The 23,968-nt window shown below is 43.8% G+C and overlaps 1 protein-coding gene across 1 annotated transcript in view; it reads right to left on the reverse strand.

The window, feature by feature from the left end:
- Nucleotides 1–23,180, reverse strand: part of LOC146858151 (uncharacterized) — a 47,156-nt gene extending 23,976 nt beyond the window's left edge. The window contains exons 1-4 of the mRNA XM_085646898.1: nt 23,067–23,180; nt 21,572–21,734; nt 14,972–15,042; nt 10,728–10,887 (exon numbers count right to left, since the gene is read on the reverse strand). Of these exons, the coding sequence (XP_085503024.1) occupies nt 10,728–10,887; nt 14,972–15,042; nt 21,572–21,679 (339 nt within the window). The 5' untranslated portion in view covers nt 21,680–21,734; nt 23,067–23,180. The remainder of the gene's footprint in view (nt 1–10,727; nt 10,888–14,971; nt 15,043–21,571; nt 21,735–23,066) is intronic.
- Nucleotides 23,181–23,968: the final 788 nt, after the last annotated feature.

Genomic DNA, 23,968 nt, shown 5'->3' on the forward strand with positions numbered 1-23,968 from the left:
CAACAACTGTTCGGGCTGTGGTGACTGCATAGGCAGCTGAGGTGGTGCCATCGGGGAGCTTGATGCATGAGCCATCCACCCACAGTTCTCCGTCAGGGTCCGGGAAGGCAGTATCTCGGAGGTCGACCCTACTCTTGGTCTGTTCGTCGGTGAGGGTCACACAGTCGTGTATAGGGGACGCATTGGGATCAGTGTCAGGGAGAGGTAGTAGAGTAGCTGGATTCAGAGTGGTGCATCGTTTCAATGTGATGTGGGGTGCAAGCAGAGTCAGTTCGTAACCGGTCAGTCGTGCGCTAGTCAGGTGTTGAGTCTTGGTTTGGTTCAGGAGGGTGTCAACCGCATGGGGTACCAATACTGTGAGGGGGTTTGAGAGTACGATCCCCTCGCTTTGCCGGATAGAGATAGCCGCGGCGGCTACTGCTCGAAGGCATGCGGGCAAAGCTCTGGCTACAGGGTCAAGAGTGGCAGAGAAGTAGGCACAAGGGCGTTGTTTAGGGCCTATGGACTGGGTTAGGACAGACAACGCACATCCCTCCCTTTCGTGGGTGTAGAGGGAGAAAGGTTTAGTGTAGTCTGGGGTTCCTAGGACTGGGGCCGAACAGAGGGCGTCTCGTAATTCTTTGAAGGAGGATTGACATTCGGGTGTCCAGGGGAGGGGGAAGGGGACATCTTTAGCCAGCAGGGAAAGCAGAGGTTTTACGATAAGACTGAAGTTTGGCAACCATTGTCGACAAAAGGAGGTGAGGCCTACTAGGGACCGCACTTGCTTCTGAGTTTTGGGAACAGGGGTTTCTAGGATGGTCTGAATTCGGTCAGGGGTAAGCTTCCTCCCGTCTTTGGATAGTAGGTGGCCTAGATACGTTACTTGGGGCTGGCAGAATTGCAATTTCTTTCTGGAGACCTTGTGACCGTTCTCCGCAAGGAAGCGGAGGAGGTGAATGGTGGCTGTGACGGCAAGTGGAGTGGTGTCGGCCGCCAAAAGAATGTCATCGACGTACTGTATCAACACCACTCCATCGGGTAGTTGGACTGCATCTAGCTGCCTCTTGAGGGCCTGGCTATAAATACTGGGACTCTCAGTGTAGCCTTGGGGTGCCCTGCAGAATCTGTACGAACGGGCTTTTAAAGTGAAGCCGAACAGGTAGCGGCTGTCTGGGTGGATGGGGATGGAAAAGAATGCGTTTTTGAGATCAATAACAGTAAAGGTGGTGGCAGTGGATGGAATCAGGGTGAGGATGGTGGTGATGTCTGAGACCACGGGGTACTGGGGTATGACTACTTTGTTAACCTCTCGCAAATCAACAATGAAACGGTAGGCTTTCTCATCTCCCTCGCCTTGCTTCTTTACAATGGGTAGGATAGGGCTGTTGCAAACATTACTGACTACTTCTTCTACCACTCCTGCCTCAACTAGGGACTCGATGATTTCCACCAATGCCTTCTCGCCTTCGGGTGATATCCGATACTGTGGAAGCTTTGGGAGCACTGCGTCCGGTCGGACGGTTATGTGTACCGGGTCGATCACCATGCGCCCTACATCTGAGTCGGTTTTAGCCCATAGATGTGAAGGTAATGTGTCGAGTAGGGACATGTCAGCATCGGTTATAGAGAGCATACGCCGCGTGTGACAGGGTCTGGACAGATCTGGGTTATCGTGTAGGATGACTCGAACTCCGTCTGGGGAGCATCTGATGGTAGCTCGAAAATGTTTTAGCAAATCAAGTCCCATAATAGCATCGGGGGTGTTGGAGGAGAGCAAAAAGGTCGTGTCAGTGGTGTTATCTTCTAAGTCAAAGGAGATTGGTGTTGATAAGGGGTTAGTGGAGGGCGTTCCATCGAAGCCTATTGAGGTTACATGTGAGCCAGACAAGGGTGCCCTAGGGATCAGTCGTTTGGATAACGCACTACGTGTCGCCCCAGTGTCTACCAGGAATGGAGATTTTGTGCCCAAGACCTTAGCAGTGACGTAAGGACCTTGCTGGTCAACACGGAGTTCGACTGGATCCCTCCCTTGCCCCTGGCGGTCCTATGCAAAGTCATGGGTGCTTTCGTAGTCGGACTGCTGACACTGGTTTTGTCGGGGGCGATCAAAGGTGTTTGGTCTGCCTGGCCTGTCGTTGATTGCGTCGTTCGTGTGCCCTCGTCCCTGTCCTCTATTTCTGGGGTCATATGCTGTGTCTCTGGGATCCCTATTTTTGTTCAGCTCCAGAAGGGCCGGGCACTGGGATTTCCAGTGTCCGAACCCTCTACAGAACGCACATTGGTTCCCATCTAAGTCTCTCCGTCCGTTGTAGGGTGCAGGTGTATGGTCTCTAGGGGGTAGCTTTCTAGGGGCGGTTGGTTGGTAATTCCCTTTCGGGGGTTCCCTTCCTATGGTCACCCCTTGCAACTGTGCTATCATTACCCTCTCCTTCAGTTCCTTTTTCTTCCTCTCTGACGCCCTATCGTTCTCGTTCTTCTGGTTTTCGTAATATTGGGCCATCTGGAGAATTGCTGCGGGTTTGGAGGCTGCCCAACTACTCTCGCTGGTCTGTAGCTTCTGGGAAACTTCTTGTGACAGACCCTTCACATAATTCTGGACAAAGAGGTGATGTCCGGTTGCAGTGGTCATGTCCTGGCCACTATAATCGGAAAACACAGTCTCGAACCGAGAGAAATATTCAGACACATCCTCCTGGGGTTTCTGGCGACAAGCCGTCACTATTGACCAATCTACCTTTCTTTCCGGGATTAGAGTCTTCAACTTAAGTACAATCTTGTCTGGGAGCTCTAATATGGCTTTCGGGGGTTTCTGTCCCGGTTCTCGCTGTTTATCTATGGTATCGAGTTGTACCCAGGTATATCCGAACGGCTCAGCGTGGTCAACTTTCCGGATTTGCTTCAACACATCAGCCGGCAGACATAGCCCAAAGAACAAGTCGATATCTGCTAAAGTCATTATCGTAGAACCTAAGGCTGTACCCAGTTCAGTGTAGAAGGCAGTCGGGTTCTTTCTCAAGTCGGGTAGAGTTTTTCTAAAGGTCAAAATATCTTGTCGGACCCAATTATATACAACCCTTCCCTTCGCATCTTGGTGGTTGATGTCGTCATGTGTTCCCTGACCTCGTGGGGGGACCCAGTAGGGGGCAGCCTCTTTGATGGGCATCATGGTATCAGCCCTTCCTTCTTGGGGCTTAGTCGCTATGGGGGTTTCTGCTTTGGTGGTCTGCCTGTGTTCTCTAAGGTGTCGATAGACCTCGAGTGTACGAGTGAAGAGGTTCGTTACATCGCCCTCTCCTTCTTCCCCAATGTCTACCTTCCTATATAGGGTCGCTAAGCCTTCGGGACCTTTATCGCGGTACCTATCCACATATGCATTTAGGGCATGATAACAAAGTCGTACGACAAAGTGTCGTCTGCGGCTGTCTGCATACGAGTTATATGCGTCTGTTATATACTCCTCACTTTCCTTACGCTCCACTAGAGTCTTTACTATTTTGTCGATTCCTGCTCGTTCATCCTTCGTTAGTCGATTCATTCTGGTGGAATCTTTCTTTCTCATCTCAGGGTCATCCAACGTTATTGCCGACGTTGTGTTCAGTACAAGAGGCTCAGCCGGCGCGGAGGCCGTGAGGACCGAGGCCCCTGTACTGCTTTCGCTCGTGTTTGGGGGTGGTGGGTGTTGCACTACTGACTGGGAGGGTGCATATGGAGGGGGCATGTAAATGATCGGGGGACCTAATAGTAATTCATCATTCGTTCGCTGTTTAGAGGATAACTCAGGGTAGAGCAAAGAAGGGGTCCTAACAGCGTACTGGCCTGATGTTTCGGGCTCCTGTCTTAGTTTAGTTTCCCTTCTCTCCTTTATTTCTTCTTCTAACTTTCTAGCGGCAAGGTGGGCTGCTTTTCCTTTTCTGCTTTTACTTCTTCCCTCTTTTTCCGTTGCGTTGCTTCTTTGCGCCACATGCCGATGCCGATGCTGTCAAGCATAGTAGGCGTCGTCTTATTGCTACGCAGAGCTATTTCTAGCACTTCTATCTTATGGTCGTCGAAGGATCCCATCAGTGGCCACTAACTCTCGGGGTCCTTCTTTGTATATTTATGCCATAGCTTGGTATAAGCTACGGCGACTAGTCCATATTTAGTGAACATGTCCTTATTAGGGGTGCCTTCCAGTGGGGCCGGATGGTCCACCTCTAATAAGCGGTCCGGGCAGAACCAACTACCAATCAGTGGGGAGAAGATAGGCATGACGGGTTTCAATGGGGACAAAAGTCAGCACTACCTATCTTTTCACTGCTTGCAAAGACTAGACAGAATATCTCTATTCCTCGTTATTTGTAAGCAGAGAATACCTCCAAAAGAACCAATATCGAACAACTAGTGTTCGGACAATCAATCAATCAATCAATGGGGAGATAAAGATAGGCACGACGGGTTACAACGGTGACAAAAGTCTGCGTTACCTACCCTTCACTATTTGCAAAGACTAGACAGAATATTTCTATTCTACGTTATTTGCAAACAGAGAATATCTCAAAGAGCACTATTCTTCAAAACAATCAATGTTCGGACAATCAATCAGTGGGGAGATAAAGATAGGCACGACGGGTTTCAACGGGGACAAAAGTCTGCGTTACCTACCCTTCACTATCTGCAAAGGGAGAGAGAGAGAGAGTATTTCTACTCCTCCCCGTTTGTAGACAGCGAATATCTCAAAGAGAACAATCAATGAGCACAATCAATGAGCAATACTAGTATTCCAAAGCTTCAAACAATCAATCAATTATTTCGCAATTTGTCGTGTATCACGACCTTACCCGGACCGCGTGGACAGTTTCTCGTCTTCCGCCTCCAGCGCCCGATCGTCCTCTACTCTCCGTATTTTCCGCGGCACTCCTGATGGTTCCCAGTCAGGACCGTAGATCACTCGAGAGAGGTCTGCTCGGAACCAGTGAAGTTCGGATGATCGGCTGCCAGACGAGGGTCTATTGGGCATTAGCTCTCCCGATCGTTGCAGTCGTTCACTCTGTCGTCGGGACCTCTCCCACTGGATCCACGTGTCGCTGATGGGCCCCACGTTTGGGACGCCAATTGTTAAATGGTAGCGGCAGTTTCAATCGATAACCTTTCAAGTATTTGCCCGGCGGTAATCGCCTCTCATACCACTCGATAATTTACCAATGAAAGAGGCAGGCGCCGGAGACTGGAAGGCAGGAAACAAAGTTTTATTCCGTCGGAGCAGAACACATCAGATCAGACAGCAAGGTATCGTCACGAGGTGCTCTAACTGCATCTCTGAGACCTCGTCTCTTATACACAGGTTTATTGCTTTATTACATATGGTACATTCTTGTTGAGGCTTTGATGTATGGGAAGACATTCCTTGGAACCCCCACTTCAAGCCCGTTCCCACACATATCTACAGTAGAAGTCCCCACCCCACCCACAGTAGGAGATGGCTATCACGCAGCTGGATATTCCGCCAATTCCCGGGGGTGTGTGCAACCGGCCGGGTCTCAGGGGGTAGGGGCTTTGATCCACCGTAATCCCTTTGATGTGGGGTGTTTCCCTTACAGTAGGAGCAATAAACTGCATCCGCAGGGCTAGGTGATGGCCTGGGATCGGTTCGGACAATGGGGCGCAGAGGAAGGGGGTTTATCAAAGAGGGGCATGACCATGTATGGGATGTCGGTCAGGTGTGGGATGTGGTCCCATGGCAGGGTCGCGCTGAATGAGAGGGTTTATGGCCCGTGAATGAGAGAGCGGGGGCGGCCGGCGCGCGGGGGGGTGCTCGCAGCGCCAGGGGAAAGCGCCGGCGATCGAGAATGAGCGGGGAGAGAGTGGGGTGCTTAAAAATGGCGGCCGTGCATTCGCTGTGCGTGGCGCTGGGGAGAGGCAAGATGGCGCAGATAATGTTCAGTTTGCAAGCTAAATTTCCACACTGCCCATAGGGCTGCCGATGGCCTGCCTTAGGGGTGACATATAAGTAATAAAAGGAAATGTTTGGGCCTGGGAAGTAGGTTAACTTGCCAGGTCGAAATGTCCAGTTTAAAACTGCACACACAGGCTCTGAGCCATGAGCCATGTTTAAGGGCTACTGAAGGGGGTGGCACAATCAGTGCTGCAGGCACAATAGTAGCATTTGATATACAGGCCCTGGGCACATATAGTGCACTTTACCAGGGACTTACATGTAAATTAATTATGTAAATTGTGGATAAGCCAAAAGTACCATGTTTTAGGGAGATAGCTCATGCACTTTAGCACTGGTTAGCAGTGGCAAAGTGCCCAGAGTCCTAAAGCCAAAAAACTAGGTCAGAAAAAAGGAAGGCGAGATGTTTGGGGGTGACTTTCCATAAAGGGCCAGGTGCAGTAAATTCTAAATGCATTCAAATGGGAAGCAAATGATTTACTAGTCAAACACCAGAAAAACCCTTCAGCATATATCAAGCTCCTGTCTGAGGGAGCCAACATTGCAACGGACGTCTTCTCATAAGTAATAATTGGTACAATTGTATGTTTCACCCAGAAGTGCTCAGAGCTCTGGCCAATGAATGGATTCCATGATGCATATTTGCACGTTTATCAGCAAATACAGCCCAGTTTTAGACACCCAAAGGTCTATGGCAAGCACACACTCAAGCAAATATACTAACTCAAGACAGGAAGTTAGAGTGCTGTAACCCAAGTATCTCCCATGTGCATCTAGTATAATGATCAGTCCTGTGAGACTATAGGATTATTTATTAGTTATTAGATATTATTAGTTATTAGTGAGTTGGAGATCCACTTATTTCATGGATCAACAAACATACAAAATCCACACTAAATTAAAAAATGGTTTATTAATGATTAATGCTCTAACCTAGAACAGATTATTATACAAAAATAAGCATAATGGCTAAAACAGAATATATTATAAAACAATATATGAAAAAAATGGCAACATATTACATGGTATGTAGATAGTGTTCATTAAATCAAAGCATTGCATGATGGAACCAGTCAATAGTAAAAACAAAAAAAGAAAAAAAAAACTCCTTTTTAACCTCTAGCTAAATCATTCTTAGCACCAAAGGTTTTCTAGATGGCCTCTAACAGACCTACTATTGGTGCATACTAAAGTTTTTTTTGGATCAGCAACTACACTTTGGGAATATCTTTGCTTGTTTCTGTTGTGGCTTTCTGAGCAGTGAAAAGCACTGATAAGGCTGGCTGCACCAGCCAGTGGCCTTCAGCTAAGACTTCTGCAAGCATGCAGGGTGTTCAAAGCTCCTAGTAAAATCTGAAGGTGTCTCTCCCTGAAAATTTATTTGTATCAGAAATAAATACCTTTTTTTTGCTGTTATGAAAGGGACAAAACCAGGTGATCAGTGAATTTAAATTAAAGAACATGCGCACAGATTTTGTAGCACAATGACTAAAATCTACCACATATTATAAATTCACACTGACACATAATGTAAGCACAATTGTCGCACTATCAACATATAATAAAGGAAACATTATAGAATAAACATATATCATTAATACTAAAAGAAACACATTTATAAATGAGTGTTGGAAATGGCCCTTTCTGCAGGGTCGCTCCTAAACCTTTTGCCTTCCTCCTCCCCTTTTTGCTGAATTCTTTTTTGTTGGCTTTCGGACAGTGCTAAACAGTGCTAAAGAGCTTGTGCTGTTGGAATTGGCTTATACCCAATTGACTTATTTATTTACTTATAAGTCCCTAGTAAAGTGCACCACATGTGTACAGAGTCTGTAAATTAAATGCTACTAGTGGGCATGCAGCACTGACTGTACCACCCAATTAAGTGGTCCTTTAAACATATCTCAGGCCTGCCATCGCAGAGCCTGTGTGTACAGTTTTACCATGCCATGGCAACCTGGGAAGTTAAAGGTCTTGCCAGGCTCAAAACCGTCTTTTTAACATATATAAGTCACCCTAGGGTAAGAACTGGACAGCCCATGGGCAGGGTGCAGTGTATTTAAAAAGTTGGACATGTACTTTTACGTTTTTCATGCCCTGGTAGGGAAAAACTCCTAAAATTGTTTTTCACTACACCAAGACCTACAGCTCTCGTAGGATAACAGTGGAGTTACCTTTTTACATTTTATAAGTGTAATTTCCATATGGGAAAATATCACTGATTCAAGTTTGGTGTCTTTGGAATACTAATTTAAAATCCTAACTCATGGTGACGTCAGATTTTAAATTACAATTCTGAAAATGCCACTTTTAGAAAGTTGTATACAAACAAGTATCTGGTTGCATTTATACACTAAGAAATCATTTAACAAAAAACTGGCCGATGTCTATAGCACACAGGCTCATGTGATTTTTGTAACTTTTCTTTATCACTTTTTAGAAAAATGTTAGATGCATTTCCATCATGTCATCGTAAAGGACAGCTCAAAATGATAACAGTTTTTTAACATTTAACACAAACTTAGAAAGTGTAGCACAAATACATTAGAAGTGTATGCATGTCTTAGCAAATACATTTAAAGACATACAAAACTAGTCCTTAACTGCAAATAACAAACACATGTGGGCGGAGAATAAACAAAGGACATAAGAACACAAATATCTTTTGTCTCCTGCCAGTGTGAGCAGCTCTGGGAATTATAATATTATTATTTAAGTGTTATAGAAAGTTGCCATTTTCTTGCCTTAGCCTTTTGGTGCCTGTACCCTGTCTCTGGTCACATGATTGGGTGCAGTTGGGCTTTGTGTATTCCTCCTACATAGCCACACATAATAGGAGCCTAGGTGTGACTTGATGGGCCATACAGGCAGGATGGGAGGGAGGAGCTAGTCCCAGCCTCACTTACACTTGAATAGGCTGTGTCCTGCCCACACACAATAGGGCTGCTTAAAGCCCCTGCATTGTCCCTCCAGCCAGCTTGAAGCCAGGGCAGGGGAGGCAGGGCATCTGTGCACTTCAAAGCATGCCTCTAGCAGCTTCTCCTCACTTCAAAGGCACAACTGTGTATAAAAGAAGGACCTCAGACACCACCACTTCAGTACACTTTTGGACCTGGCTATACACTGCCAGAAGGAACTTCTGCTGTACTGCTGAAAGGACTGTTACTCAGCTGGGTTGCTACTCTGAAGGCCTTGCTGTGCTTACTTGCTGCCTGCTTACCTCATGCCTTGGGAAAAAGAACTGAACCTGCAACTCCATCTTGACTCCAGGACACCAGAGTGACTCAAAGGGCTAGTCTGCTAGCCTCCTGATATGAGCCCCAGGGATTAACAGACTTCCCATAGCTCCTGGACCATCTTCAATGAGTTCCTAACCCCCTAAGAGGCACCTCTCAGGTCCTGGACTCTTGGTGTGGCTCTTGAGCTCTTATATTCAGGCTTTTGGGCCCTACAAATGGGTCAGTTCACACTGGAACCACGCCGCTCACACGGAAAATCAACGCAAGCCGCTTCAAGTTCGTCTCTTCACACAGCAAGCATCGTCTGCTCACATGGACCGCCACCGCAAGGCTCCAACCCACCCGTTCATGACAATTGGCCTGTTCCTCGTGCCACACTGACCACCGCCAGTGATACTCTCTTTGCTCCCGGTGAATTTCTTCTACGCTAACTGGACTAAGCACAAAACTTGAGAAGGTAAACCTTCAGCGGGACTAATCTGTGACCGTATCCAACCAGCAATCCATCGCAGTTAGCCTGAAATTATAAACTTGACATGGTCCAGCGGAACCAGATATTCCCAGTTGGAGCTTTATGCATTTAAGCAGTATATTGCAGTTTAGTCTCTAAAAGTTCATAAATCCGATTCTTCTGATTGGATTTTTTTCATTCTGCTCTGGTTTTGTTCATTAAATTAAGCAATTTTGTGTTAACTTGGTGTGGTAATCTTTTTGTTTTTAAACTGTTTTACTGACTGAAATGTTGCATAAAAACTTTACACATTGCCTTCAAGGTAAGCCTGATAGCTCTGTGCAAGATATCATAGTGTGAGCACAAGTTAATTTGAGGTTTGCTGATGCCTTACCCTGACTAGGATTGTGGTTACTCCTTAACCAGGGCTCACACCCCAGTCAATCAGAAACCCAATTTCTAACAATGAAGCATGTGCATAATGATTAAATAAATGCAATATAATGAGAGCCACATAAGCGGGAAAAAGTAAACTGTGCAACCCAGTAACCCAGTGATTCCAAACTTGTGGAAAACCCTAAGCCCTTTTCTCAGGATAGAACTAAACTGTAGGCTCTTCAGAAAACACCAAAAATCTGAACTCTTTTGCTTTCCTTTAACGGAGCCAACCACAGAGAAGGGGTTGTGACCAAAGAATGTTGGGAGAGTTCCCAATTATATATACCTGGTGGACTCCAATTACAATGCACTAGCACACAAACTAGGTAATACACTTATCAAAGCATTCCAAAATAACAAAAAAGAGACATTCATCACTCTTTAAAACTCCAAAATAAAAAGAATAAACAATTTGAGTGAATGAGAAATTATGAACCAGAGTGCTAGTGAGTTAGTGTCAATGGCAGCATGAGTGTATGCCTGTGAGTTAAGTACATTTGCATGGTGCAATTAATGACTAAATGAATCTCAGTGTGCAACTAAACTAGAAAGAGACTAAATGAATGAGTAAGAGAGAATAAAGGCACAGGGACCCTCATGAATGACTGCATACGCACTAACATCACCTCCAACCACACAGATTGAAATGTACACACATTCAATAACTAGTATGGATTGAGCCTTGTACCTGCATGCTTTGGCTCAGCCTCTGAAGCTCAGTCTGCAGCCGTTCATTGTTCTGCATAAGGACCTGCATCTTTGCCTCCAGTCTGCTGTTCCTTCCTTCTTGAGATTCATGCAGGAACTGAACTTTGTCGGTCCACCTGTTTATTTGCTTTCTTAGAACCCTGATAAAGAGACAGATCGCTGTAAATTAATATTTAAAATTGAAGTGTTACACTGGAGCATTTACAACTGTAACAATGGATGGTTGCCTTTGTCTTGAGGGGCACTCATATATAGTAGTAATGGTTGTTTCTACTGCCCTTGCATCCAGTGAAGACCGCATGATCTTTACATGGACATTATGGTTTTTGTAGACCTGCTGTCAAAATTGTGCACATATTGTAATTATTTATTTAAGACACTTTAAATCACTGCATAATGTTATATTGCAGGTATTTTATCCAGTGCACATTTGCCGCTGTGCTGGCTTCTTAGGGTTGGGGAATAGCTAGCATTTGTGTTTCCGCACAGTTGTGTTTTGCCCCAACCCGACAGTGCACCAGGAGTGCCCAGGGCTTGTAAATCCAAATGCTGCTGGTTGGCTTGCAGCACTGGTTGTGCCACCCACAGAAGCAGCCTGTAAAAGTATGTCTAAGGTCTGCCACTGCAGAGCCTGCGTGCAGTCTGGTACTGCCATGCTGACTGGGCAAGTGCACCCACTTGCCAGTCCCTAAACCTTCCCTTTTCTTCATATCAGACACCCTTATGGTAGGCCCAAGGGCAGGATGCATTGTAAGGATAAGGTAGGACATGCCCTGGTGTGTGTGGCATGTTCTAATAGTGAATTACAGTCATTTTCGTTTTTCACTGTTGCAAGGCTACCTGTTCTCCATAGGCCAGAATGGGCAGTTTGATTATTACCTTTTATAATCCTAACTGACTCAGGGAACATGGTAGAAATCCGAATTTAGTATGCCTGAACTCAGAATGATAAAATACATCTTTTAGTGAGGTTGGTTTTAACATTCTGTGTTTGAAAATACCACTTTAAGAAAGTAGGTATTTTCTTGTCTAACCATTCAAACTGGCCTCTGCTAAGCTGTGTATTCCTTGTCTGGAGTTTGAGTGACAGGGCTGGGGAATTCCAGGAGACATGGTGAGGTAGCCCAGTGGTGAATAGAGGGATCTGCATCTAGATGGGAGGGAGGAGTTGCACCTGGGACCTGAATAGGACTGTGCCTTCCCTCCACACCATGTGGTGCGTCTGATGTCACTGCCCTACACTCTGAAAGGAAAGAAGGAGTCAGGTAAAAAAAAGTGCTCCAGGACTGACCAGAACTGGTTTGAACAAGGCAAAGGCCCCTCTGCCCTCAGAGGACAAAGGATTTTGGCGTATAAGTATTGGAACCCTGGTCCCAAGAATTTAGATCACTTTGGGAAACAAGAAAAAAACTCTGCTGAGGAGAGGAACCAAGAAGAAGCTGAGGAGAAACTATCCCTGAAACTGGGGGATTGGCCTGCAGTGGTTGCCTTATTGCTAAAGTGAGGAAAAAAGGAACAGTGTGTGCACTTTTGCTCAACTTGTGAAGGATCTCCAAGGGCTTGGAAAAGAGCTTGCCTCCTGCTGAAGTCTCAGGAACAACAGACTTCCACCCCCAGCTCCCCAGAGTTCTTTGGAAGTGCCTGCTGCTGTTTGGGGCCTTCTGAGGGCGTGTCGCAAGGAGCTGGAAGCGCGACTCAAGAAGGAGAAGCGTGCCGCCGTCGGAGCTGTTATCGTCGCATCGCGTAAAGGGTGTCGCCGCTGCAGTTGTCGCATTGAGAGAAGAGTCTCGCATCGAGGAAGAAGCGTGTCGCAGCTGCTGCCGTAGCATGTGGGATGACGCCGCTGTAGCTGACGCATTGACCTGCATCAAGGAAAGCACCTCACATCCACAGAGAAGCATGCCGCCGTTGGAGCTGTTGTCGTCACATCGCGTAAAGGGTGTCGCCGCTGCAGTTGTCGCATCGAGCGGAAGCGTCTCGCAACGTCAGAGAAGAGTGTCGCTGCCAAAGCCGCTGTTGCCGCATCGCGGAAAGGGATGTCGCTGCTGCAGCTGACGCATCGAATCTAGTCTTCTCGCAACATTGGAGAAGCGTGCCGCATCTGGAAGATCTTCACGTCTTTATTTCTTTGCACCAAACTTTCATCGCATCAACATCGTTGCAACACTTTTGTTGCCCTGCGTATCACATCTACAGGTACATTGTCTTAAAGTTTCACATTTAAGAACTAAAGAGAACTAAGCTCAATTCTACCATCTTAAAGTAACAGTATTGTGGATTTTTGTTGTTTATGGTCTTGTGGTAAATCTATATAAAGGCTTATTTTTTTATATAAAGCCTGTGTGGTGTCCATCTGTAGTATTGTCACTTGATTACTGTATGTGTTCACAAATGCTTTACATCCTGCCTCTGAGATAAGCCTGTCTGTTCGTGCCAAGCTACCAAGGGGGTGAGCAGGGGTTATTTTAGGAGTGTACCCCTTTAACCTGACATGAGGCGAGGGTCCCTATTTGTCACAAATGCATACCTGTGCCAACTAGAGACCCCCAAGTCTAACAATAGTGAAGTTCAACAGCTTCATATCCCATACTCAACACTTTAACCATGTAAAGTGTTAGAAGGTCGCAGATGTTTATAATACTGAGATGGTCTTACAATGATGGTGGACAAATGAAATCCAAATAGGTTGGTTATTGAAATAATAACAATGCACGGAGCTAGGCCATCTAACAGTTGTACCTGGATTAGTAGATGCCAACAGTGCATAGAGATCCCTGTGGCAGGACAGAGGGCTCTGCCTAAAGATCTATAACTTCCTGCCATCTACATCCTATTGTTATCCAACTATGCTACCAGCCACCACTTCTCCTCTTAACAGAAGGATAATTCTCTCCATCAGGATGACTCTGAAAACCGCATTCCTCCCAAATGTTAGCTGGTACTTCCCAGCACTCCTAATTGCCACAAAACATACTACTGTAGAGCCACATACATTGTGATGGGAAGTTGGGTTTGCCGCTCTCCCGATATGTGGCCGTCTGTATCACGATCGATGGGTATTCGTACAGAATATAGATTCAAAAATATTACCTGGGCATAAAATTGCAGTAATAAATACTGTGGTCCAAACTATAAAGGTAAATATATAATTTTTAGTTAGTCACAATAATATCGAAGTATCAAATATTTACTACAACATAGTGTTTAAGAATATTTTGAATGTATTATTATATGTTTTTATTTCAGTAATTGTTTTTACATTAATTTTTATTTTAAATGGATTATTAATAAAAGTATAATAATTGATACGTTTTTGGGGGACCTTGGGCAAATTGGGTCATTGGATAGGTAATGTTACTTTTTAAAATATAAATTATAGTTAATTGATTAATATATTAATTATGTATGTCTTAATTGTTATTTTATTTTTTGTTTACATATTTAATTATTTTTACATTATTTTAGTAAAATAAATGTTTAGTTGATATATTTATAAAGGAATTGGGTAGGTAGTGTTTAAATACAAAATATGGTAATTTACATTGAATGATCATTATATCAATTATATAAATGTTTAATTGGTAAATGTAATCCATCCTCCGTTCCTTCTTTAATTTCTTCTTCTCCTTTTCCATACATCCACCCTTCCCTTGCTTCTTTCCTTCGCCTTCCATTCTTGAATGATTTTCTTCTTTCCATCATTCCTTTCTTCTTCCCCTCTGTTCCTCTCTTCCTTCTTTCTTTCATCTGCCGTACTTCTTTCTTTCTACTGTAGTTTTCATTCCTCCCTCTCTTCTCTTAACGTCTACCTTTCTCTTTCTCCTTTTCTTATTTGTACTGCTTTTTCTTGCTCTCTCTCTCCATTTGTTTATTTTGCTTCTGTTTTTCTTTGCCATTTTCATAATTGTTGGTTCTCTCTATCCTTTTCGCTACAGTGGCGTGTCTGCACCCGCTCCCTCCCAGTTCAATAGTATCCTCAAGCAATGTTATTTATTAGAATCTCTCCAAGATCCGCAAGCATGGGTCAAATTAAAGCGAGGGAGTAACACACAATGTATTCCACGAAGTGGCAATCCCTACTGAGCTGATTCTAGTGTGATGTGGTGAGGGAAAGATTACGAGACGAGTAAGGGACAGGAGATTGGGAGAAAAAGATGGCCAACAAGCAAAGAAACCCCAAAGTAAAATCAAAATATAGAACTTGTTTTCAAAAGTGGGACTCACCTCCGATCACTGTGCAGGGCTTTGATTGATTCACGTGTTTTGAGCAATTCTTCCTTAATGCTTATTAGCACCTAGGGAAATGGAGCAAGAAGATAGATGAACTCTTCAACTGCATGCTAGACTCGCATCTTCATTACCACCAGATAAGGGGCATTGTGAAACATTACAAAAAACTACAAATAATGCCATTAGCATTAAATAGAATAAGACACTAGAACACTGAAGGAAAAGGTTTGTGGAAAAAGTAGGCTTTGATTAAAGAAAATAAATACCGGCCACATAGTTATCTGGGAGCGCTGGCATTATTGAATTTCAGATCACACAGTAGCAGACCGTGGGCGGCATCATATTACCAATCCCGATGGCCACAGAATATACAGTGCACAGTAAGGTGAGTTAGTAAGGTGAGCTGGTTAAGCATGAATGTCATGCCAAGGAATGCAGACCCTTGAAACCTATTAGGGGCGCAAAGCCACCTTCGCTTCAGTGCAACTGAAAGTACTGCATTGTACACAAAAGTGTGCCCTCTTTAGATGTTAATGAAATGTATAACACCCACACTGAGGTCATAATTGTGTGTGTGTGTGTACACATACACACACATATACTCTCTCTCTCTCTCTCTCTCTCTCTCTCTTTCTCTCTCTCGCACACACACACTCTCTCTCTCTCTCTGGGTATATTTATTTGTCTTTAACTTATTTTTTGTGACCATGTTACTCTCTTGTCAGTGCCATTCAGAATAATACTCCTAACCTATTATGCACTTATGTTTACATTTCTCGAATCCAGATAATGTACATCTTAGCAAGGTAAACAACTTTGCTCTATATATGCAGGAATTCTTAAAAATGAACGCATTTTCTCACACTCTGCATCTTAACCGATCTATAAGGAAAACGTGTGGAAGAATACATTTTAGTTATGAATGTCTTTGTTTTTTTGTATTTATTTGTTTATGTATTTAGTTAGGAGTTTTGTGGAGCTTTGCTATCATCGTAGGGTAATTCAGAATGGTGAGATACTCAGGAAGAAAAAGTGATCTTCGAGAACAGTGAACAAAATAATAATAAGATGTTAGAGTCCATTTGGAACAGGTGATCTGAAATTCTTCGTGGCCATGGAGAGACTTCAGACTAATGCATTTTCAAGAGTTTGGCTTTAAGGCCATTGCGTATTTGAAGATAGTTTGGCTTAAGCTCTGAAGTGGGGATCCAGTAGGTTCCACAATTTAGAGCTCAGCAACTCCCTATAATGGCTAATGCTAGCGGAAGAGGCATTGAAAGATCAGATGCAGGGATGTAGACGGCTCCTCCTTGGGATGTAGTGGTACCTGGCACCCTTCCAAATGCTAAAGGAAGATAGATGAAGAGTGTCAGAATTTGTTTTTACTAGAGAAAAAAATCATGGGAAGGATTTTTAGCGTGAAGGCCTTTAACATTAAAAAGCCATCGAAGGAAATCCGGGCTTGCAGCCTTTCACTCTTAGAACATTACCAATCATTATGGGGCTGAAAGGATTGGAGAAGGAGGCTTCGCACTGCCCTCATATAGTAGTATCCTAAAAGATCTGTAGGTGCAAATTACCTATAATACAGGCTGAGACATCCTGGGAGTCCCGAACTTGTGTGGGCATGGCACCACAAGTAGTTACTACCTGTACAGAAAACTGATGCTTTGCCTTGGAGGGAAGTCTAAACTGATAGACAGCTAGGACAAATTTGGGGTAACTTTAAATAGAAATGTTGTACATGGCAAGTGTCAAAGTGACAAATTATCATGGCTTAATGCAAAAAAGAGGGCCTCAAAAGAGGACAGCAGCTGTAAATTTATTGTACAAAGAAGACACATTTGGCAGATCTGGCAAGCTGATGCCTGGGCAGAGTCGCATGACAAGCTATCTCCAAGCTCTCCATAAAATAAACCCCACTGCCTTCACAATTAGCTGTTTGCCAACACAGTGCTTTGCAGACACTTTAATGTCAAGCAGGCATTATTGAAGATGTTGCTACCTATTACCAGGGCCCCGGCTGCAGATCTCCAAGATTCCAAAGTAGGGTCCTACTTCGGCAGGCCACACACCAAGCAGATTGTCACATTTTGTGTTAACTGCAGCATTTACATCAAGTTGTTCAGGAGACCAGTATGAAGGCAAATGACATAATCGAGCAATGCATTGATGGCTGCTTCAACTATGATGACCTTATGGATAGGCGAGAGCGCAGGTACATTTCTTTAGGTTATGTATGGGGTTTCTTGGCTCCAGTTACAGCTAATTATAACTGATAAAACACCACCAAGAAAATGTTTGTTATTCAGTAGAAACCGGAAAACACAGAATTTCACTACACTTTTACTGTTTTAGCGTGCTCTAGTGTGAAAATGAAATAAGTGCATGCCCTACCACTGAGCTCTTTTCTGTGATCAAGTCTCTTGACCATAACCAACTTGGGCCATGGTAAGTCATTTAAAATCTGGAAGATCCTTGACTGATGTCTCACTTCTGTTTCCATTTGAGAAGCATAGCTCACTTCACAGGGGTTTGGCTCAATGACAAACTTAAGCGACAGGGTTGACAAACGTATATGGCATGGGAAGTCAAATTATGCTGCACAATGCTGTAGAATTTGTAACAGTATTATTTGTTTATTTTGTCATCTTAATAACTATTAATACAGTCTGAGAAAAAATGATCACCTTTAGAACCGGTTTAACACCTGAATACATCAATAAGCAACTGAAAGGTGATCTGTTAACCTTTGTAAAGGATCTGCCACAGTGCACAACTAGATTTGTGTGTCTTTGTTAAGTTTGATCTGCTTGAACTAAAAACAACATTATTTTTGATAAAATCTGCAAATTAAGCAGCAGATGCTGCAAATACAAATCAATGAATATGTGGAAAACTCTGCAGCAGCAGCATTAGGTGATGCCAGTGGTGCTGCCTATTACTAAGAGCAGGTAAAGAAATTCCTGCACAGGTTTCTCTCCCTTTACCAAGCAGAGCAGGAAGAGGTGATCTGACAGTAATAATACATTTATTAGCACAGTCTGTTCTTGGGGTCTCAAGACAATGAACATGGCAGTGTGACACAGGCTTAAAATGGCAGAACAACCAACACCACAAATATATATATATTATGTTCAAAGTAGGAATTCTTCATTCAGCCAACTGTTGCCATTTGTCTAATAAATACATCAGCAGGATGATGTGTTAAATGCCCTCGAATGACATTGTATCTGCTGTACTGAAACCTTAATAAGATGCAAACATTTCTCCATTCATGCACATTTTTGACATAGGTTGGGCCTGACCTGCAAATGTTTGAGCACTGCATCAGGGAGGTGAGAGAAAGAATCAATAGCAAATTCAAATAAAGAAAAGGGCTAGAAGCAGGAAAGAAGTAAAGAAGAATTGGCAATTGGGATGAACCAGGGAAGGATTAAAATAACAGCAACATTCTTTATAAGAACTGGCAGAACACCATCCCCTTGACTTTAATGAAGTAGAAAAGAATAAACACTGATAACTGCTGTTTTTTACAATCTTTAAAAACACTGGAAAACAACACAGGAATTCACAAAAAAATTAAACTAAAAAAAGGAATGCCTATTTACAAGTCTGAATAGCCTTGTCACTATCAAGAGTAAACCAATGCATGAATGAATGAATGAATGATATTGATAAAGCTCACTGTTACTCCAAGAAGGGGTGTCTTGGACCCAAACTAAGCTAGCTCATCAAGAGCTTACAATTAAACAGCCATGTTTTTAGAGACTTTCTGAAGGAAGAATAGTCAGATGCCAGCCTCAAGGAGTACCATATCTTTGTGGTGTGGTAGAAGAAAGAACAGCACTATTTGCGATGGTGACTACATGTAGGGACCTGCAAAAGCCTAACTCCTGATGAATGAACTGTACACGTAGACGTATGCAGCCAGATATTTCTGGACAGATATGTGTAGTCAGTGTCTATTATGCCTTTAAAAGTCAGCCAGAGAGCCTTGAAGGTACATCTATGCCCTATGGGTAGCCAGTGAAGCACAGGAGTAGAAGATTTGACCTGGGACATAAAAGAGGCATTGAGAATGACACATGTCGCCACATTAATTACAATATAGAGCCTATCAAGGAGGTATGCAGGCAGACCAAGGCAAAAGGCGTTGGCATAGTCCCACATGTCATACTTTCTTTAGAGTAGCTAATATTAATTCAAAGAGATTAGCTGGGTGTAGCTTAATCAGTGAGGTTCGGCGTGTGAATCTCAAATTTCTGCAAAAAATAAAAGCAGTGAGCTGCAGGGTAGAGGGGTGAGAATACCATGTTTTGGGATGGACTGTTTCCCTGAGTAAAAAGGTCAATACTAATTTGCTTTAGGTGGACCTCTAGAGAGGCACACACCCCCAGGTGATTGCCAATGATAAGACTATGTGCAAGCATTCATACCATCCCTATTTGGGTGCTGATTGCCAGTAGCATGCCTGGAAGCTTGAAACTGGTACAGCTTTCCAAGCCTACTACTGCAAATGTTTGTGAATTCCAAAACGTAGCACATTTTAACCCATCCAAGGAGTATTTCTTTGGGTGCAAATTTGCTACTTTTTGGTAAACCGGTCACTTTAAATTTATAAGATCCCATCTAAAAAATGAACAAGTTAAAACCCCTTAGTAAAATGCGAACAAAGATAAAATCTGTCAAAGACATAGTCCTGACTAGGGCCCCCAGACATAATTAACAAACCAAGAATGCAAGGGGTGCAACACCTCAAACACCCCCTCTGAAGCTACACCCCTGACTGTCCCACCTGGGACTGGTAGTTCTTCCTGGGAGCTCGTGCCTGCAATCCCATACAACACAATAGCCTGGAGTCCCAGTCCTGAGATCACTTATTTTAAATGCATTTTCACTGTGCCCACTCTTTTTCATTTCTGCTACAAGAAGCCTTGATAGTAGAGTTGTCAAATCGGTGCATTTGGGCAAGACTTTATGCTTCTTGTCCTCGTCTGTTGAAAATCATTTTATTAAGTGATTGATGGCCCTATGTACTAAGCCCGCGTCTATATTAGAGATGGACGTGCAGCATGGACTTCATTTGGGAGTAGTAAGGGGTCGCAGCTGTGACCTCTAGATTGCTTTGTGTTACTCCTGGCAATTCCTTTGTGACCCCTGGCCTCAGAGGAGGCAAACAATTTGGGACGCATTATTCAAATGTGTGGACAGCCAATCAATTTAGATCTGGTGATCCTAAAGTCAACCACATTGGAGAGATCAAACTTGGTGGTGATGCCTTTCTACTTCCGAACAAAGCAAAGCACTTAATAGTTCCACATACTTTAAACATTTATAATAAAAACAGCAAATTCACTGCATCATTATAGCAAAAGATGATTTCCAAAGTCTAAAATGGCTCACTTATATGAGTGGGATGGTTTGTGGGTATCACTGACACACACACATCGGTCAGCTCTGGTTTGGGAGGTGGGTGAAAATGGCCTTGGACTCTGGCAATTATTTGTTTACAAATAAAGCACTAATGGAAGTTCATATGGACACACAGTGGCACCATGTAAAAGAAGACAGTCCTGGCCATAGCACAGCAGCTTCTGAAAATCCATAGCCTAAATCACATTTCGGTAGCCCTGCATTTTGCTAAAAGTGCCTTAAGAATGCCCTTGCCTGCACCTAAACAACACCCTTCCCTGAATCCTTAAAATCATTCACCACCCTAAATTCGGCCGATTCTTAAACCCTAAAACTCTTTCTGCCCATAAACTCCACCCAACCCTGAGCCCTACAAGCCCTCACCAGCGCTAAACACCACCCATCCCTAAACTTAGACAGGGCATATCAGATGTTACCTTCTCCACTTGGTGGCTCTCACTGGCACTTACTGGCAGAGATAGCCATGGAAGCCCTCAGGAACATCTATGGTATTTTTCTGAAACCAAATGGACATCCCAGCCAGTACTAAGTTCTGCAACTTGACCCATCTATGCAAGTCAGAATGAATCTTTGTCAACCAGTGCTTGGATCACCAAACTTTGTAGAGTGGTCAGAGGCTAACGGGACATCTTTTCACCTGAAGGCATAAAGTTAAACTAGTACTGCCCTTTGGGTGAAGGATAGTCAACATTTCATTGGCTCCATCAGTTGGGCAGTCTGCTGGTACCCACAGGTTAGTTACAGCACAGCATGTTGGAACAGGTAAGGCCTTAACCTGCTCTAATCATATTGTGTCTTTATTTCCCTTACAATAAACAAACAAAACATCAGCTCAGAGCTGCCATTTTTCGGGACGAGCACCACTGTGCTACCTTAGGGTCAAAGGAAGAGAACTTCACAGTGGTGCTTCCAGGGATGAATAAACTATGACAAAATAGATAGTCTTCCTTGTCTGCCGGTCACTATGAAGTCTGTGTCAAGGCCTGAGCAGCCTAGAATCAAACAAAGCTGCAAGAAAATGTGATGAATATGCTGTGACCTGCATGGAAGCACAGACTAAGAAAAGGTCTATGATCTGACAGACCTCTTCGCTGCACAAACGTTATTATGATCCAATGGATCCATAGGGCTATTTTCCAAAACTTTTACAAAACGTACCTGGTTTGGGACTGTTAGCTGAACTGGTGTACTGTTCACATTGGACACAGTTTGCTGGGCTCTAGACTTCTTGATGTATACTGGGGTGTTCGGGGCTGAATTAACCATTCTGGAGGATGAAGCTGGGCCACGATGGACGAGTAGGGGAGAGCTGCTGTACTGTCTGCAGAAAGTGAATTAAATAAAACATGAAAATAGAAAAATACAATCCATATACACATACAATGGAGATAACTGCTCTCTAGGATTGCACTTTCAGTGTAACCATCACGAGCCTAGTCTAAAGAAACAAGCATATAACAAGCTAAAAGTATGGAAGTTTTGACTAGTATAAAACCATTGGCTTTCCTATATTGTGCATGAAAGTGCTAGAATGTTACTATGAATCCGTTATAAAACTTGTAACTAAATATATGAAACTAGGCTGGTAGGGATCATGCTAACTGTGGAGCATGCAAGAATCCACGAGCTGCTGTGCAAAAAAGCACACGCAATGTAAACATTTTTAGTGACAGGCTTGCGAAAAAGACCTACTTGTTAATGTGCAGCTATCTGCCAAAGAGGCTAAAGTGCCTGCTGCATCCATAAAAATAGCAGTGTGGAGAAAGCATTTACTGTGCAAATAGCAAATTGAGAATATGGTACATATCCATTTCTAACCCATACACGGCATCCAAGATACAATTTCAGCCTGTTTGTTCAAAGTTACAAAAAACTGCACCAAGCGGACGTTCAACATAAGGTCTTTGAATTTAAAGCCTCTATGCGTGCCGCTCTGCAAGTTCTAACATCCAAGGCTAAAAACACCTTCCACAGCAGTGACCTCCGGTATACTAGGGCACAAAGCACATGGATAAAAGTTTATTTTGCCTGCCGACACAAGCGGCACTGTGCATCCTTGGATTGGGCCTCCTTCTGCCACTTGGAATAAAGTCTAGGGTAGGGAGGCGCCCACAAAGCATCCTACTCAGTTCCCGCTTGGTGGTCAGTGAGGGAACTGATGAGGATGCGATTTGGGCACCTCCCTACCCTAGACCTAATTCCCAAGTGCTAAGTAGTTATGTGGCCCCCGGTGCTTGGTGTTCAGCTTCTTAGAGGGACAAGTGGGTGCAACTACATGGGATCAAGCTATCACAGGTCTGCGATGCCCTTGGATGTTCAGGTCAGAGAGCACACTACACCGAATGGATCAGAGCGTGCCAGGAAGATCCCTGCCTCTTTCTCCTGCCTCTTCTCCTTTCCTGCTCCCTGTGCACACCTATCTCCCACACCTACTCCTCCATAACACTGCGAGGTGCTGCACCCCAAAGAAAGATACTGGTTGCTCATGTATGACACTAAAATGCTTCCCACACACAGGATCACTGCAAATATAGCAGTCTGCCAACCAGGCACTACCCCACAATTTACAATTCTACACGTCTCATAAAATACTTCAGTACACACACGCGCACACACAAGAGCAAACACACACAAACACACACGTGCAGCTTACACTTCTTGAAGAGCTGCAGCATTGGCCTTATTTTCTGTGAGCGATGATTGCTTTCTCCTCTCTGCTTCCTTCCCTTCGCAGCGTCCTCTGAGGAGGTTGTTTTTCACTGTGCGGAGAAAAAGCTTTGTACGCTCCTTTGCTGACACCTGCTGGAGAGATGTGGCATAGAAAAAAAGAAGAAAAGCAAGGATGTTACTTATTTTGTTCTACAGATTTCTTAAGCATTTTTAAAATATAAAATGAAGGGCACGGACAAACAAGCAATACTGTGACATACAGTAACGAATCAAGATGTAAAAACAAACAATGACAAGGTAGTGACAGGATATCAGTAAAACATACACATTTCTAGATCTGATTAGAGTTGCGAAGTAAACGAAACTGCTCCAGTTTGTGGATGGAAGTGTTAGATCCGTGGGGAAATTAACTCATGGAATTTCCTTCGCCGTAGGGATAGTTTTAATTTAATTTAATTTAATGGATGACATTCCTACACTTGATTCTCCTCTGTATTCAGTCACATGATGATCTACAAATCTCAGGAATTTCCAGGGTCAAACCTCCAGTGACTCGCTTCCAATAAGGAAGGAAGGACGGATGCGGCAGAATGAATTGTCATTTGGTTCTCGAGGGGTTCATGAAGTAGTGACCATTTCTGGCAGGGAGACGGCGGTCGGGATGAGTCAATTTATCAGAATTATATTGTAATTTGTAGTGCTCTGGCTGATGTTGGGCATTGGCATCTTCAGTAGGAAAAGCCATAATGCCTTCACATTAAGAAGGGGGGTTAAAAGTAGTGAGTGAGAATACGCATCGTTAATATACTTTTTGTATGTTTTGTATTTTTGTTGTAAGCTCAAAGTTTCATATGTTTAGTTTTTGGCTAGAAATTCCAAGACATC

Source organism: Triturus cristatus, chromosome 3_2 (assembly GCF_964204655.1).
Source record: "Triturus cristatus chromosome 3_2, aTriCri1.1, whole genome shotgun sequence".
Taxonomy (NCBI): Eukaryota; Metazoa; Chordata; class Amphibia; order Caudata; family Salamandridae; genus Triturus; species Triturus cristatus.